General features: G+C 40.2%; 1 protein-coding gene across 1 annotated transcript in view; it reads right to left on the bottom strand.

Moving 5' to 3' along the window:
• Nucleotides 1-724: 724 nt before the first annotated feature.
• The window catches only part of PCP4 (Purkinje cell protein 4), a 50785-nt gene continuing 35030 nt past the window's right edge, over nucleotides 725-16479 (bottom strand). Inside the window, exon 3 of the mRNA XM_074858374.1 lies at nucleotides 725-1080. Within this exon, the coding sequence (XP_074714475.1) occupies nucleotides 953-1080 (128 nt within the window). The 3' untranslated portion in view covers nucleotides 725-952. The remainder of the gene's footprint in view (nucleotides 1081-16479) is intronic.

Below are 16479 nucleotides of genomic sequence, written 5' to 3'. Positions count from 1 at the left end.
GACATTTTTGTGGCTGCTTTTTGATGATCAAAAACTGGGCTAATACAGTGTTAAAGTAAGGGGCTCGTATAAAGTTGAATACAGAACAGTGCAAATAGAGATGGGGAGTCTGTTATGATTTACTCATCAAATACTGAAAATAATATGAATGAGAGCAATGGCATAGAAATAGTTACTTATTATGTAGAGAGTAAAAAGCTGCATCAAAAAGAGAGTTTGGAGGGTCAGTTTCTATTTTTACAGATTAAAAAAACCAACCTTCATAAAGTTTCTGGAATTGGGTTATGTATTTTCTGTCTGATTTTTATTATTTTTCCATAAGAGTCAATGTGGTCCAAGCTGGGTACTTCTGAACATTATCACACAAAGAGGAAGGACAGAGACAACTTCCCCACTTAAGCCACTTTATTGGCATAACTGCAAGACAACAATAAACTGCTCACCAGTTCCTACACCTCTTCCCCTCATGCCAGCTTCTGTCTGCAACTTTTTACTTTCAGCTCATTACGAGAAAGCAATTTTATTGTCACATTCAGCTGGCAGCTGGAATTCTCCAAATGAGGTAAGCAGGGCTGAGGTGCATGCTGTCATCCCTCAGCAAAAACTTGTAACATACGGAGATGTTACATCTCCAGGCTTTACCTGAAAACAGGCATCTGGCCTGAGTTCATTTGTAACACTGTGGTTGCTGGATTAATATGAAAAGACAGATGAAAGCAGACACTTTAATTACTTCACCCTAACTTTTTATTACAACATCAAGTAAAATGGTGAGTTACAGAGGATAATGGGCGTGAAGCATCTGGGATGAAGTCACACACAAACTCATGGTTTGTTATCTGCCAATGGGTTTTTAAATATTGATAACTTCTGTACATGCATCTTTACGTTATTTCTGATTTTCTTGATAAATCATTTCAGGATTACTTTGTTTTAAGCTGTGAGGTAGCTACTAAGACTGGGACCCCGCTTTTTTCTTCTGGAATTTTCTGAACTGGGACTGTATCGCCACAGCCGCCCTCTCTGTCTCTGGCGCATCCATGTCTATGTCAAATTCCTCTTGAACCTTCTTCTGCCCATCTGCTCGAAGAAAACAAAACAAAACATCAATAGTTTTTTCAAACAGCAATAACCACTGGACAGCACCGGTGAAAAACCTTCCCCTCCTCCCTTCACAGACACAACTGTAATGATGGGGAGCATATTCAGAAAAAAAACTGGGACCAGTTTCAGCAAACAGCAAATCCCCCACCCCTTCCCAACAGCAGTCCGTAACAGCCTCTTGGTAGCCAGGCACTGAGAAGCAACGTCCAAATGGTGCTCGGCAGTCACCAAGCATCAGTCTGACATTTGAGCAAGTCCTCTCCCGCCCCAGGAGCTAACAGTGTGGGGCAGAGGGACCCTCCTGTGACACCCTGTAGCTAGAAATTATTCATATCACCATGTTTACTCTAAAACAAAGGCACCTTAAAATATTTTAAAGTAGGGATTAAGACCCTGTTCTTATCACCCTGCATTAGAGGAAGAGATAATACTTCCTAAGGCAAATTTCCAACCTTTTCACTTCCTCATCTCTTTCAACATGTACTGCTCTTCCCCTTTGAATCATTTATGCTCAATCTTTCTGCCACTGTGCTGCTTCTCTCACTTCTCTCTGGGCGCTCTTGTTGCCCTTCAGCCTTAATCCTTGGCTCTTTGCCTTTCTTTAATTCCCAGTCCTCAGCTTTTTGTTCAACTGCATTCAGCCTCCATGTGGACAACCCAGCTGACTTTGCTGGATTTTGCTTCATCCACCTACATATTAAAAGTGCAGCCCTGCGAAAACTCCTGCCATCTTTGCAAAAATAAACCTAATCTGCCTGGACTAACAAAGTGAGAACACACATTCACTCCACTGACCTCGTCGTAACACTGTTTCTCCTCTCAAACTTGTTTGTTAAACTCACTTACATAATTGTTGTGTCCCAGTCCTTGCAGTGAATGTCATGCCAGGAGTCTGCAGGCAGCTCTACTTAAAACAGCTGTGAGGATTCACTCATTTTGAACCACTTTGATTTGTATTCTTGAGGTTAATACCTCTGGGATGCTCATCCCCAAGTACTGTTAATGCACTTCAAGGGAAACACTTTCAATGTAGTACTAAAATGAAAAGAAACTTATTCCCCACTCCGTCTCTCCCTCCCACTAGAAAACAGGGACACCATTTCATGATTTTAGCATGAATCTTCATATTTCTTGCCTTTACTTCTTGTTCTTATTCAGAACTCAATCTTTGTGTCCATTTTCTATGACCAGAATCCACTCTAAACTGGGCAAATATTTAAAGGGAAGGTTTTGACATATTCCACACTGATTTTATTGTAACTACAATAACCAAATAAATGCAGCTATGTTAACATAAAAGAAATGTTCACTTAATATTTTGTTTTACTTAGAAGAACATTTAAGAAGATGAAAATGTAAGAAGAAAGAGAATTTCTGGAGGGGAAGAATAGCTTGAGAGCTTACCAAAACTTTGATTATACAGTATAATGAAAATTTAGGTTGTCAAAAAGAAAATTTATGGAAGAAAATGAATCATACTAACATTACATCACACTTCCACAGCCATTAAATCTGCAAGAATCTGCACAGTTTGTGTAACTATTGAAGCAACACAACCACCTTAAGTACAGAAATACAATTATTGCCTTATTTTTCATGGAGAAGGGGAGGTGAAGGTTGGAAGTGACTTCCTTATGCTCACAAGTTGTTGACACAGCCAAGGAGAAAACTGAACTCTCCCATTAAAGCCATGTTATATTCTGAAATTTAGAGTGGCTTGTTAAAGAAACAGACATTTCGGTACCAGTTCCTAAACTAGTAACTATAACACAACAACACTTTGTGAAAATTTTCCTATTGCCAGATACCATCTTCTCCACATTTCTGTGTATACAGCAGAGAAATGGACATTATTTTTTTTAATCAAATTTCAAAAGGAATTATTATCTTCACAATGACTTACTATATTTTGTTGGTATTTAGGGGGCTTGGTTTTGATTTGGTATTTATGGATTAAAGGGAACTAAGACAAGAATTCACAACATTTTATATGGAAACAAACCAAAAAGAATTTTAAATCATCCTGTAAAAAACTAAGAATTTTCAGACAGAACATGTAAATATAGACTTTTCATTTGACATTTTTGAGAGCTTGATCAGCTAGCTCTATAAGCAACCACTTTGTGGTATCAGGAATAGGAAAATAAAAACTGGTTAACTTGTCCCTGTGTCAGAATCTCTCCTCTATTAATAGCGTCCTATTAACTTATTCTAAAGAGAAGAGTATCACCTATGGAGAAATACTCTTATTTCTTATGGAGAAATATTTTATCAAAATGTTTATACTTGTAATAAGCATTTAATCAGCTTTGAAATTGATGAGACTAATGTCTTCTCATTGCTTGATGATTTTCATTTTTGTTGTAACATTCTGAGTTTTAGGATCCTCCCTAGCCACTCAGCTGTCAGTCTTAGCAGTAGAAAACAAAAGTGGAGTTTATGCATCAATTTTAGCTTTTCTGTATATAAATTACTCTCCCTTGGAAATGTCAATAGGGAAAGCCAGATGGATGGATGAGTAGACACAACTGGTTTCATACCTCTTGATGAACTCTGGCTTGTACAACTCATTTCCTATTACAACCGAGTCTTAGCAGTATTTAACCTGCAGTAGTGACTCAGCAATCTTACATTAAGATTTAATAGACTTAAGAAAAGCGAGCATTTAATATAATTTTTCTCTAGAATTTCCAGGCCAGTTAATCTTTACTTGATGTGAATCATCGTCACTGCCTTAAAATCAATTGTACTACAATAATTTACCATACATGAAGATCTACAATAATTTACCATATCTTAAAATCTACCTGACTTCCTTTTATTTTTTGACTCATTCTCGTTGAAAACAAAACCAAAATTCCTTATGAACTCTTTCTGTATTTCACTTTTTCCCATGCCTAAGGAGAAATGGTAGGAAGTTTTCAGCCATGACTTAGACTTGTAGATTAAGAAATTATAAGTGTTCAAAAGGGTCAAGACATTTAGTGGGTAATGAATAAATTAATTGTTAGATTACAGATGGTATAGAAATATTTATATGCTGATTACACATATATGCATAATGTACATTATAAAACAACATGTATACCATCTATATATAATGTATATGACATACCTGTGATTTCTTTCTCCCCTTCTCTTTCTATATACATGTATGGTATATCCACACTTGAATATACAGTGAATATATATAGAAATACACAGCCATATTTGCTTAATGAGTTTTAAGTCCTGTGTTAAACTAAAAAGAGCTGGATGGGGTATTTCCTAAACTTTGGGAGTGGATTTTCTTGGAGTTCTCCCCAAAACATTTTCTATTGATGACTGTCACAACACAGATACTTTAACAGATGGAGTGTCAATCTGAAGAGAGAATTAAGTGGTGTGCCTTCTTTGGCTTTTTCTATGCTAAGAGAAAAAGAGTTTAGTTTTTACCTTGAATTGCTTTACTAAAAGTAGCCTAATGATTTAAAATATATCACACCCCTGCTTAGTTAGGAGTTAAGAGCATGAGTTCTAACACACACACACACACACCCATGGCAGGGGAGTTGGAACTAGGTGATCTTTAAGGTTCCTTCCAACCCAAACCATTCTACGATTCTGTGAATTAACAACTGACCCACTTAATTACAGTGAAAACCCAGCCTGGGCTCGGGATCTGCACAGACTAGAGATGACCTTACTGCACCAAGATGAGTGACTAAAAGCCTTTTTGCACCCTTCCTACTATGTACGCACCTATGCCACACGAGCTTTTACCTGTCAGTAGTTGTTGCTATATCTTAAACGTGCAGGCTATTAAGTTTGAATGCTCAAATCATGAAATTTATGCAGAGAACTGAAAGCAAGCCCATAGAAATGTCCCTCCTGCTTTCACTGTCTCCCACTCCTAGCTCTCCCTTCACAAGGGATCACTAGCTTGAAAGTGGTCTGAAAAGCCAGGAAATTTTCACTCTCAGCAGGCCAGAGCATAGATAAGCACTTGCAGAGGCTTTACTCTCGAACTTGCTTTCTTCATTCCTACCAGTGAGGGCCAACCATTGTCTGATAACAAGCCACCTTTTTCTAAGCTATCTTTACGTAGCAATAAAGGTAGATCTGGATTCCCTCCCCATCCTGTCACACACACACACACTTTTGTCGATATGCACACTTTCTAGACTACGAGCAGATTTCTTCCACATGGATATCTGAGGATCCCTGGACTACCACAGGTCCATATGAAGAAACTAGGAGGAACAAGATTGTTGTCAGTACCCTTCAATTCACAAGCTACTTGTGATTTTGAGGGATTCAGAAATCAAAAAGGGTTGATAAGCACTGGCCTGTGCCTTCTGCTTTTTGAGGGGATTTAGTTTCATTAGCACCATAAAAAATAAACCCCCTAACCTTTCTCACTCCACTCAGTTATTTCAAGGCTTTCCCTGTAAGATTTCTTCATACTTAGTCCAAATTCCCTTTCCTAGATAATGACTCCCACTCTTCTTCTGAACATGCCATGACAAGCTGGAGGAGTCAGTACATGTCTGTGCTGGGTTCTGATCATCACCAACAGTGATGGGTTGGCCATAGCAGAAGTTTAGTATCTGATGAGTTTTTCAAAATCATGTGTGGACTGACTCTGGCCATATGTCAATTCAGGCAAATATGACTTGTGGTGGAACAAACTCCTTGGAGCACATCAACTGTTGATCAGCCTGTCTGGTGCTACAGGCTACTTTGCAGGACTAAAGACTGAGACAACTTGCAGGGTGCAGATTTTACTTCAGTATATACAATAGTCATCCCAGCAGGAGAGCCTGAAACAACATCTAATTAGCTGTTTTCCAAATCTAATATGCTGAAAGCTCATTTCACATCGTTGCAATTGAAAAAGATCTATTTATTCCATTTCCAGATGAAACATTAGAATGCTGTCTCCATAACCTGCTACAGTGCCTTGTAATCCATTGCAAATGCTGGATGGATAATGAAGCTGTCAGTAACAAGGAAAATAATCAAATCTTACACACAAATCTTACCCAGCAAACTCTCAAGAAATGTGGTGCAAGTGTAATTATTCACAAATATGCCTTCAGCTATTTCTTTCATTTACTCTTCAACTATAAAGTAAAATAAATTGTGACAACACTGGAAAAAGAAAACACTGCTTATTCCACGTGGGACAAAAGCCTAAAGCAGTCTTTTGTGACCTCTGAACACAGGCTGAACAGACTGGTCTTTCCTAAAAGTGTTCATGGAAGGGCAAAAGCTGGAGGGATGGCCTTGGGGGAAAAGAGAACTCACTCTTTATTCTCAGAATTTCTCCATCCTCCAGATGAAATAGAGATTGCTTGTCACCTTCTGGAAAAACATTCAGCATGAAAAATTGCATGGGCTGGAGCCTCTAACTGGCATTTCATGTCTTAAGTGCTATCCTCCGCCCCTGCTCACCCGGCCCACATCCAACAGGAATTACGGGACTGTACTGAAGATGGAATATACTCATAAAAATACTGCATTTTTCAGGGGCTAAACCACAGCATTTGCAAAAAGACTAAATGAAGTGTGGGACAGAATCACAGTGCCCCATAACATGCCTGAAGCGGTATTTTGCCTCAGGCAGGATCATTACCTCCCACTGCTCGAAAGATTATTCAAGCTGTGACAATCTTTATGCTACTCTGATCCCAAGCTATTACACCAGTCTGTCCAATGAGGCAGAACAGTCCCTAATTAAAGAGGACCAAAATGGGCAGGAATCTCACGGATGTTGACATTCATGTGGAGCATTATCTTTATGTGATGGGAAGAGTCATTTTATCAGACTAGACTCCACAAAGCAACCAGACAGCTAGAGAAAATGTACGGGTGCTTAGATGTATGGAGGCCAGATTTAACTCCTTACAAGTACCAGTTTTGAAAGCCAAGAGTTGATGTGGCCATTCTTCCCCTTCTGTATTCAACTGAGGTGTGAGGAAGTAAAAGACAGGTCCCATCTTCTTCTATGGGAGTCAACCTAGCCTTTTCCTTCTGTGCAAGATGAGGAAAAATAACACCATAACTGACCTTATGGCTGAAGAAAGGCAACAGTCTGCTTCTCAATAAAAGCGCCAGGGCCACATTACCCAGGAGGCTGGCTCTGACCCTTTGTTTTGGTCACCCTGCTGCTCCCCACCAGACTCTTACTTCACAGGGCAGCTGAAAAGATGGCAATGTTGGGGGAGTGGACATTGCCCAAGCCCAAGAGAAGAAAGGAGGGTAGTACTGACATGCAGAAGAGAGCCTTGATCTAACCTTGCCTCCTCTTATTTATTTCCCAGACTTTTTTTTGCTGAATAAAATGCCAAGTAGAGGCCTCTCTGAGATCATCAGCTCAGCAGCTCCAGTTTGTTGCTTTCTGTGGTATCAGGAACAAACATGTCCCAGGGCCTTGAGCATTGCACTGGTTTTGCGACCTCACTAGCTTAGTGTATACAGCTTGCAGCTGTGGTCTGGGGAGACAGGCTGTTGTGAGGACTTTGCCTCAGCACCCCTCCAGTGATGGGATGATCCAGAGAGAATTATTTGTATGAGTAGCCTGCTTGTTATAGCCCAGTGGGCTGATGAAAGCTCATTAGCACGGTAACTATGCATGTTGAGGGATGGACCTCCATGATACTGCTGGTGTGATGCAATATTCTCATTGCCTAGATTGCCCTTACTGCATCAGGGTGTTATTGGCCTTTCTGTTAGCTCTGTCTGCCTCCTGAGTTACTGTCTAGGCACAAACCTCTTGGAGATTACTTTTTTCACATGCATGTTCCTGATGTCACAACACAAAATTGTATGAAATTTTGGTCTAACTTTCCTAGATTGATAGAGTCATTTAAAGCCATTGGCTTTTGTGATATTACTGGCTAATCTCCAGGTTGGTGGTCATCTGCAAAAGACCTGAATCCCTGGAAGTCTTGTAATTACTTGCTTTACCAACGCGCTAGCATAATGCTAACGCAGTACCAGGTCTTTGTGGAATTACCTCAGTGTGACAGTCTTGTGGCCCCATCGCCTACTCAGACACAAGAGGCACAATCCCTTCAGTCCTATGAGCAGCAACCATGGGACTATGCAAGACAGAAATTCTGTCTTCTTCCCCTTCCTATCCATATCTGCACAAAGGGTTATCACTATCTGACTGTTATATAGAAAATCCAACTACTTCACTTTTACGGGCAGAGTTTTTCTCTAATTAGCTCAGGAATAAACCAATAATTTTCCTTCCTACTCATTAAAAATGCTGCAGGGTGAGATACTCATTTTGTGACAAGGACTACTTCACTACATTTGTTCTTGTTTCTTCACTCCATAATGAACTCAGACATTTAAGGGCCACCTTTCAAATTCATAGGCTGCCTGTTCTGTTTGAGTGTCAACAGGTAGACACTCAACGGTGGGGGAGGTTATGGGTTTATGTAAGGTTGTTCATTTTCCACGGTCAGTTATTTGAAGATGGTAGGTGCTGGAGAAGTGCAATGTCCACACAGCAACCATCTCTGAAACTGAAGAACAAACCCTGGAGCTCAGTAGTCTCCTGTGACTTCAAAAACACAGTGTGAAGGGAAATAAAGGTTATTATTAGTGATCAGATTAAATGTAACAGCTATTCTTATCTGAACCACACCAACCGGCCCCTTAGTATCACTCAAAGCAAACCAGGAAAGAATTAACATCTTCCTATTAGACTGTAAATTATAGTTTGGTATAAAGAAGACAACTTCATTAGGCAACCAGAATACTTTCTTCTTCAAATTGACCTTTACTTTTGTAATGCAGTGTTACCTCAAATTTGAAAAAATAGTTTTGCTGTAGAAAATAGCAGTTGTTCTTATACAATTTTAAAAATGTTATTTCAGCATGAGGCTTTTGAAGTTTCTAATTCATCTTTTTTTTTTTCCTAGTTGTAATAACATTGGAGAGCAGCAATACTATTTCTGACATAAGATAAACAAAGAACCACAAAACTATGTATATTGGGATAACGTATAATGAAACAGAAAGGAATAGTAATAAAATTCAGTTTACAAAAATTGTATTTTCAACTAATTCGTAGCCAGCTACAGATGAATTGATTTTGCTCAACAATTAATAGAGGCAAATATTATTTTTCTTTAAATGCTAATATAATTTAAGCAATCATTCCTCATCTCCAAAATAATTAATGTATCACTTACAGACTTTTAAAATGGCTTATAAATGTATAACTGATGCATAGACTTACATGTTAATGGGTATCTATGAGGTATTCTGGGCACAAAACTAGAGGCCATAATTCACATCCCCATGTGGAGATCAAACTTTGTGGAAGTTTAACAAGGAACATAGCAAATTAAAATGGCCATCAGCTGTGTAATTTCATCTCTTACTAGCTAAAGCTGCACCTGAGGAGTGCTAGACTGACTGGCAAAAAAATGGAAGCCTCTGGGACCTAAAAGGAAATGGTGCTGGGGATCAAGAGCTGGCACAGTCAGGTCGCTCTGTCTCTGCAGACCAGTGCCCCACCAGCAGGGATAATACAGTCCTAAATCCTCTCCTCCAGGAGACAGTGCCATGATCCTCCTCACAAATTCAGTCCAAAGTTATGGAGTCTCTTTCTGCAGCTGCATGCATGTGATCTCCAATGTCCCAGCCAAGTTTTAAATAGGAATCAATATGATGTGTTTTTAATTTCCTGTGCAATTTCCAGTTCTCACTTCCTCAGTAAACACTGTGCCTTTAAACAGCTAAACTATGGTACGAGCTGCATTTCAGCCGTGCGTGAAGCAAGCCACTGTCTTGACTCACTAGTCAACTCCTTGATTAATATATGATCAGTTACTTTCCTATTATGGTAGCATTCAGGCACTCCAAGCCGTAGATGGGAACCCTAATGTGGTTACAAATGCAGAACAATAAATTCTCCCCCTTCCACCGCCCCTCAGTACTATGACCTTTGCAAGAGCGTCTTCAGCAATCAAGTTCAAAATAACAACAGGATAACTTCCTCAAGGCTACCTCCTAGGCTATGGCTACACCAGGACAGTACCCAAGGCCACGGTATGGCTCAGGCGCCATCCACAGCTTCTCTAGAGCATGTAATAGTGGAGCCACTGGCATGGCTGCACTGTTCCACCTAGCCCTTTGCCAGGCACTGCCTGGCTACTGTGGCCACATAACATAGCCAGGACCCTACCTTGCAGGCAGGGTGAATGAGAACACCCTGGGTTTTTGAGGGAAAGAGAGTTTAGCCATGCTGTGCCACTTTACATCAAAGTCAGAGAAGAGGCTCTAGCACATTTTATTTTCTAATAGAGATGTAGCCTTCAGCACTTCAAAACACTCTGTAGCTCTAGACTGCGAGAGAACTGACTCAAAATGAGTTGGCACTTGCTATTAATTGTGTGATGACCAACAGTACCTGAGAGCCCTTGCAAGGAAAATGTGAAAGAGAGGTGTTCATCTTCCAACGCAGTACTGCCTCCCTTGTGTCACGCAACGGCTTTGCTTTCCAGGAACGCTCCCCCCCTCCACATTTGCAGTTCCTAAGAGTAGCTAGGGAATAAGCTCAGAGAAATGGCAGTGATCACAATATGCCACATAGAAGTAGCAGAAAAGGGGGCTCAAATTCATGCACTGCCAAAGTGAGATGAGCTGGGGAAGATAGCATAGGTTACAGAGGAAAACCTGTCAATCAGAAAAAGGAGAGGAGTCAATCAAAAGAACTGTGGTATGGTGTCAGAAAGTGTTTCTCTTGACACACAAAATTAAGAATATGAAGACTGAGATTTTGCCCTGCTCATCTTCAAAATGGAAAATAAGGGCAGTTTCTAGGCATCATTGTATACTGGCAGATCTCTGTTAGCAACTAATGAGAGCACTATTTTAAGTTTTCATAGTAACTTTAATAAAAACTGTTATGTGAGAGCTTAGAAAGTCACAGCAAGAAGATATTCTCCTCTTGTAAAATCCATAACCTGGTTATAATTACAAAGTATTTAACCACACACTCGGCAGTGGACAGTATAAGGTATAGGAACTGAGCTTTGCTATTCAACATTACACTCTTAAGCAAAAGAGTAATTTCAGTACCTGCTATGCCTTACAACGTGGTATCAAAAAACGCCTTGTAAATAAGATTATCTGTAAGAAGCATTTACTTTACTGCATAAATTAAATGCAAGGAACAACTTAAATTATGTCCAAACACTGCAACTTTTATTTGCATGAATATGGGCACTGTTCTGTGCTGGTAATAGGATAATTACTTTGGCACAATCCCATCATGAAAAAGCCATTGTTTTAATACAGGTATGTACCATGGTTTTTTAACATCTTACACTATAGCCCAGCTTGGGGGTGCTTGTGGAGGCAGCTGGGCTATTCTCAGTCTTGCAGATAGCAGTGGAGCTTGTAAGGTTAAAAATGCCCAAGGAAGCATCTGGAGTCCTTTGGAGACAGAAGAAAATTGTCACGGGGTACCAGATCCAGCCCACAGGCTGAGTTGAACAATCATGCTCCAAGAGATTTTTTTGGGAGTGTATTTGGCAAAATAAATTTTGCCACCCCTCCACAAAACCAAACGCATCCCATCAGTAGAGGCCCAGAGATGCAATGGATCTGAAACCTAGGCTTCTGGAGCAGCTCCAAGGTAGTTCAGTCACAGTCTGAGCGAAGACCAGCATACTCTGATAGACATCGATTTACCATGAGACTTGGCCTGCCAGTAGATCTTACATGCTCCTGCATCAACTGGCTTTGTGACTTCTGCTCCAGCATCCACAAGTGCAACCAGATGCAGTACTGGATTGATGCAGTCTGGCCAGTGGTCTTACTGAATGTTCTGTATAGTGAAATTCTCTCAAAAAAGGTACAAAATTTTAACATCTCTGACTCCTGAAAGCAGTCACCCAGCTGTAGTTTTCTACCACACAGCAAAGAAATTCTGTTGCAGGAGGGTTCTAGGAAATTTCCACTGTTTTCTTTTGCTTGGGGTGTTATCTGAACAGTCTCCATTGAACACAAAAAGCCACACTATATGTTTATTTCCCCTGCAGGCTGGTTTGCTTAACTTCCTTAGCAAGAAAGGCACCTCAGGAGAATGCATGATAACAATGAAATAGAAATAAGAGGGAAATAAATTAAGATCCTGTGGCAACACGGCTCTGAAAGGAATTATATGCTGGAGGGTGTTGTCAGTGTATTCCAGGCTGTCTCACCCAACAGCCATTTGGAGGGCCATGTTACATGTTGTGCAGAAGCTCATTAGGCCGAACATTTAAAAACTGGATTCTAGATAAAAAGCTCTGTCCAATTTCTGAGCAAAATTCACCTAACCTAACTTGCAGGTATTTACATCAGAGCTCAGCAGCAGCTTGCTTTAGAAAGAAACCTACCATCCAACAGAGAAAAATAGGCACTCTGAGGGTACAATTCATCAGACCTACTAGGTAGACATTTTACAATAGCATGAATCTCACCCTTGAATCCCCTTCCTGTATTGGCTAGTTCTCTATTTGCTATAAAGGGAGCTCAGGTTGACTAGTTCAGATGTAGATATTGATATTTAGTCAAATGAGTAACATTCCCTGACCCTGAGTGGTGCCTGAACTACAGATTGCAGAATTTCATATGATCACACTTATCTGCTATTTCATGTGAAATTCTTTTTCATCAAATAAATTATTTAGCCCTTATGAAAGGTACTACACTGAAACTGTAACAGCTGAGAAAATGTATTTGTTTCAGAAAGGAAGAAAATAAAAGAGGCACACCTTCTCACACTACTCTGTATGCCTCCATCCCATTGCTAGCAAGGAGAGAACAGCTCACTTTCAACAGAGGGTCAAAATGAACATTTGTTCCCTCTGCTGAGATTGCCAGTGAAGCTGCCAGTTGTGCAGCTGATCTGGATTCTCTCATGTTCCCTCAGGAGCTGACTGAACAGTCTGCATACATTTCTTTTTTTATAGATATATAGTTGAACAGACAAAAAACCTGTAACAGCACCTCTTGCTATCCTTTCAGTTTATTTCAAGGATACTGAATTTTTATGCATGTATGTGTGCCTGCTTGCTACAGAGAGACTATTTCATGCTCAAAAACCTTTATTTTAAGTGTACACCAGTAAGACTTCTTATATTTCCCTAATAAGGGATTACAGTTAACACACCACAACAAATGCTTCATATGAACAAGTAGGCAAATGACAGTTGCTGTGAGAACTATAATTGAATGTGCAAGCTACTGCAAACACAGAATCTCTACTCTGCTATTTAGCTAATAATGAGCCAGGTGATGGCTGGTGACATTATGCTGAAGAGTGGAGATGCTCAAAGGAACCTTGTTACACCTAGCATGTGTCAAAGGTAGCCATTACTTGCCTGCAAGACTAAGACTACATAAAGGAGAAGGAATAAAATGGGTGAGTCAGATGTACTGGATGTGCTGGAGGAGACAAGTACCTTTTAAAAGGTATTGCTAGCTGTGCTTCTCATTGCTGATCCAAGCCAAGGAAGGCCCCCACTGACATGAGATTATAGTCTGCATGAAATGCACAGAAAAACATAGTGACCACCTCGTAGTACAGTTCCCCAACATGAATCCCCTCCCCTTCCTTCCTGGGTCCTGTGCATCACTGGTGGGTAAGGAGGAGGCATGGCTTCTGCACTGAAATCTTAGCCGATGCACACTTAATAGAGAATTACAATTTTACAGGGCAATATGCACACACGTTCATTAAATGTCAAAGCACACAAGTTACTGCTTCAGCATTCCTTAATGGAAGAAATACAACCCCACCCATATATCCTTGTGATCGTTTTTTCTTTCCCCTCCTCTAGAGCAGAAACTGGTGCTAAGGTTAATATGACGATTGGCTCCGAGACAGAACGTGAGCATAGCTCTGCTCTTCCACAAATTTCCTCTCACTGAGTAATAGAAAAGACCTTACTGGCACCTAGGACAATTTACTGTTTGGCATAAGGCATTAAAAAATGGCAGTGAAGAGATTCTCTAAAAGAATGGGGAATGAATCCAGAGGGCAAGGTGTCCTTCTCAGCAGCTTGTTCATTACTTATAGACAGTTACTGTATTGTGAGGCTAAAGCCTGCAATTCTAACAAGTCAATACCAAAGCTCTGTGGGATTTCTCGTCCCTGACTTTAGTGTCTGTGTTTATTGAGTGAGGACTGATGGTATAGGGTAATGTAATTTTCGAAGCCTTTTCCAAGTAGCAGAGATTAATGAGCAAGGTCAGGCACCAAAGGCACTAGACAGTACTTCAAACCACGCTTCTGCCTCCCCCCCCACACCTCAAAAAACAAAATTCCAAACTTTCTAGGTTCCAGACACTCAGCAACATCCTTTTTTGAGTTTGATGCTATTTAAGATAAAGGGTGGAAGGGTTGTTCTCTCATAAAAATGCAGTTACATGTTCTGGCAAGTATCTAACAAGCATCCAACTGAAGAGTAGATCATTAAGGCTGGGTTGCAGTGGGCTTATTACTCAGGTGTGTAGCAAGAAGAAGCATCCACCTTTTTATAGCCTATGTATTGATTAATCACACCTACATATCTTTTTTTTTTAAATGTTGGTAAAAGCAAGCATGGTTTTCCAATAAAGTCCCAGTGAAAGGAGAAGGTAGGCCCATAGTCCTAGCTCTTTATATATATCAGGTGATTATAGAGCAGGGAAGGGAAAATGATCTCTTTATCCTGACAGATAGTGCACTTAAACCCACACAGTACACTGAGGACACAAAGAAAGGTTATACATGCCTGAAGTGCAGTGCATTTCTGAGCTGCCAATGAAAGTGGTGGCTAGCTAGCACAATGAACCACAAAGTTCAAGAAGAAATTCTTTGTTATAAGTTTATGGTAAATGTTTTGTGTGCTGGGAGATTCATAAGGCCTCCCTGAAACTTGGTCTTGGAGTGGTTTGCTTTTAAATATAAGATGTTTTAAATATAAAACATGCAAAAACACTTTAAAACAAAAAATGCTTTATTGATGTGAGGTTGTCTGGAACAAAAGAAAGGTTCCTATTCATGCTATCCTTGTTTTCACCTCACTAAGTTTTCACCTGGCACCTTTTAACAACTGCTATCTAAAAACAACTTTATCAGGAAGGGTAGGCATTGATTTAGCTAAGTGCTTCAATTGCAATTAGAGAGTTATTAAACCCCGTGCCAGATAGTCTAGTTGACATGAAAAATCTAACTGAGACCAGAGAATAAAGGTTTCCCTCCTGCTTGTTGTATGTTTATTGCACACAGAAAGCTATCTTAAAAGAATATTAAGGTTGTAAAGTTGAGCATGAAAAAGTTAGTAAACAACAAGCTACACCAATACCATCATGCAATTAATTCAGTTAATTTTGCATGGACAACTTTAATTCCAGAAAAGCCTGTTTCAAATACTTGACTTTTTGCAACCTTCATAGTCTTAGAAGCATGTTGCATTTCCTAGATTTAAAGAAAAAAATTCTATTCTGCTGCAACATATGAACACCCACATGGTTCCTCAGCACGATTGCTTGGAACTGTTAGATCCACCACATAACCTCTTGTTTTAATGAGGTAACTGATAGTGGTAGTAGGCTGTTGTCCTCTACTTGAATGAGTAGGAAATGGGATGAGTTGCATATTTCACTGGTGGGCTTCATATGGCTGACAGGAAAGGAACAGTGAGACAATGGAAGGTATGGGCTGCAGGCTCAGGGACTTCATTGCTCATTGATGCCTTCAGATGTGGTGGCCATTTCTGTTCCACCTCATCTGTACAAACTCAGGGCTAGCCCCCTCTCTTCCCAGGCTACATCCTTATCATGGTTCCCAGTAAACCTCAATGATGCTGCTTCTTTGTCTAGTCCTAGTCCCTAGAACTGTACCAGGGCATCCCCTAATCTCAGAAGTCCACCCCAGCCCCTTTCCACACTAGCCAGCTCCTGGCCTAATCCGGTTCTCACATCCTGATTCATATTCCTCCTTCCCAGTCCGTTTCCATTCAAAAGTATCAAACCCTTCCTAATATGCTGGGGTTCTGGTTTCTTGATGAGACACTTCTGAACTCCATCATTCCATCCTTTGACTTCCCTGTTCCAGCTTCTGTGACCACCTGGTTCCAAGGAAGGAGGTACATTTCCTCCTAAGCAACTGTGGTGTCTTAGGAACACAGAGGGAGCACCACCATGCTCTTAGTTTCGGTTCTTGGCCAAAGTGTAACTTACAGAAGCAAGTAGTAGCAATTAAGGAAAACTAATTTCCTTAAGTCTTGCAAAGACAGTGTCGGTTTAGTTGGTTTAGTGCTTACTGTTTGGCTCAGTGATGTTGAACTTTCATTTAAAAAATAATTAACTGCTTCACTGAACACATGCAGACGT

Source organism: Strix uralensis, chromosome 2 (genome assembly GCF_047716275.1).
Source record: "Strix uralensis isolate ZFMK-TIS-50842 chromosome 2, bStrUra1, whole genome shotgun sequence".
NCBI classification, from domain to species: Eukaryota; Metazoa; Chordata; class Aves; order Strigiformes; family Strigidae; genus Strix; species Strix uralensis.
Note: the sequence above shows the minus strand (reverse complement) of the source record. Positions and strands in the feature narration are given on the sequence as shown.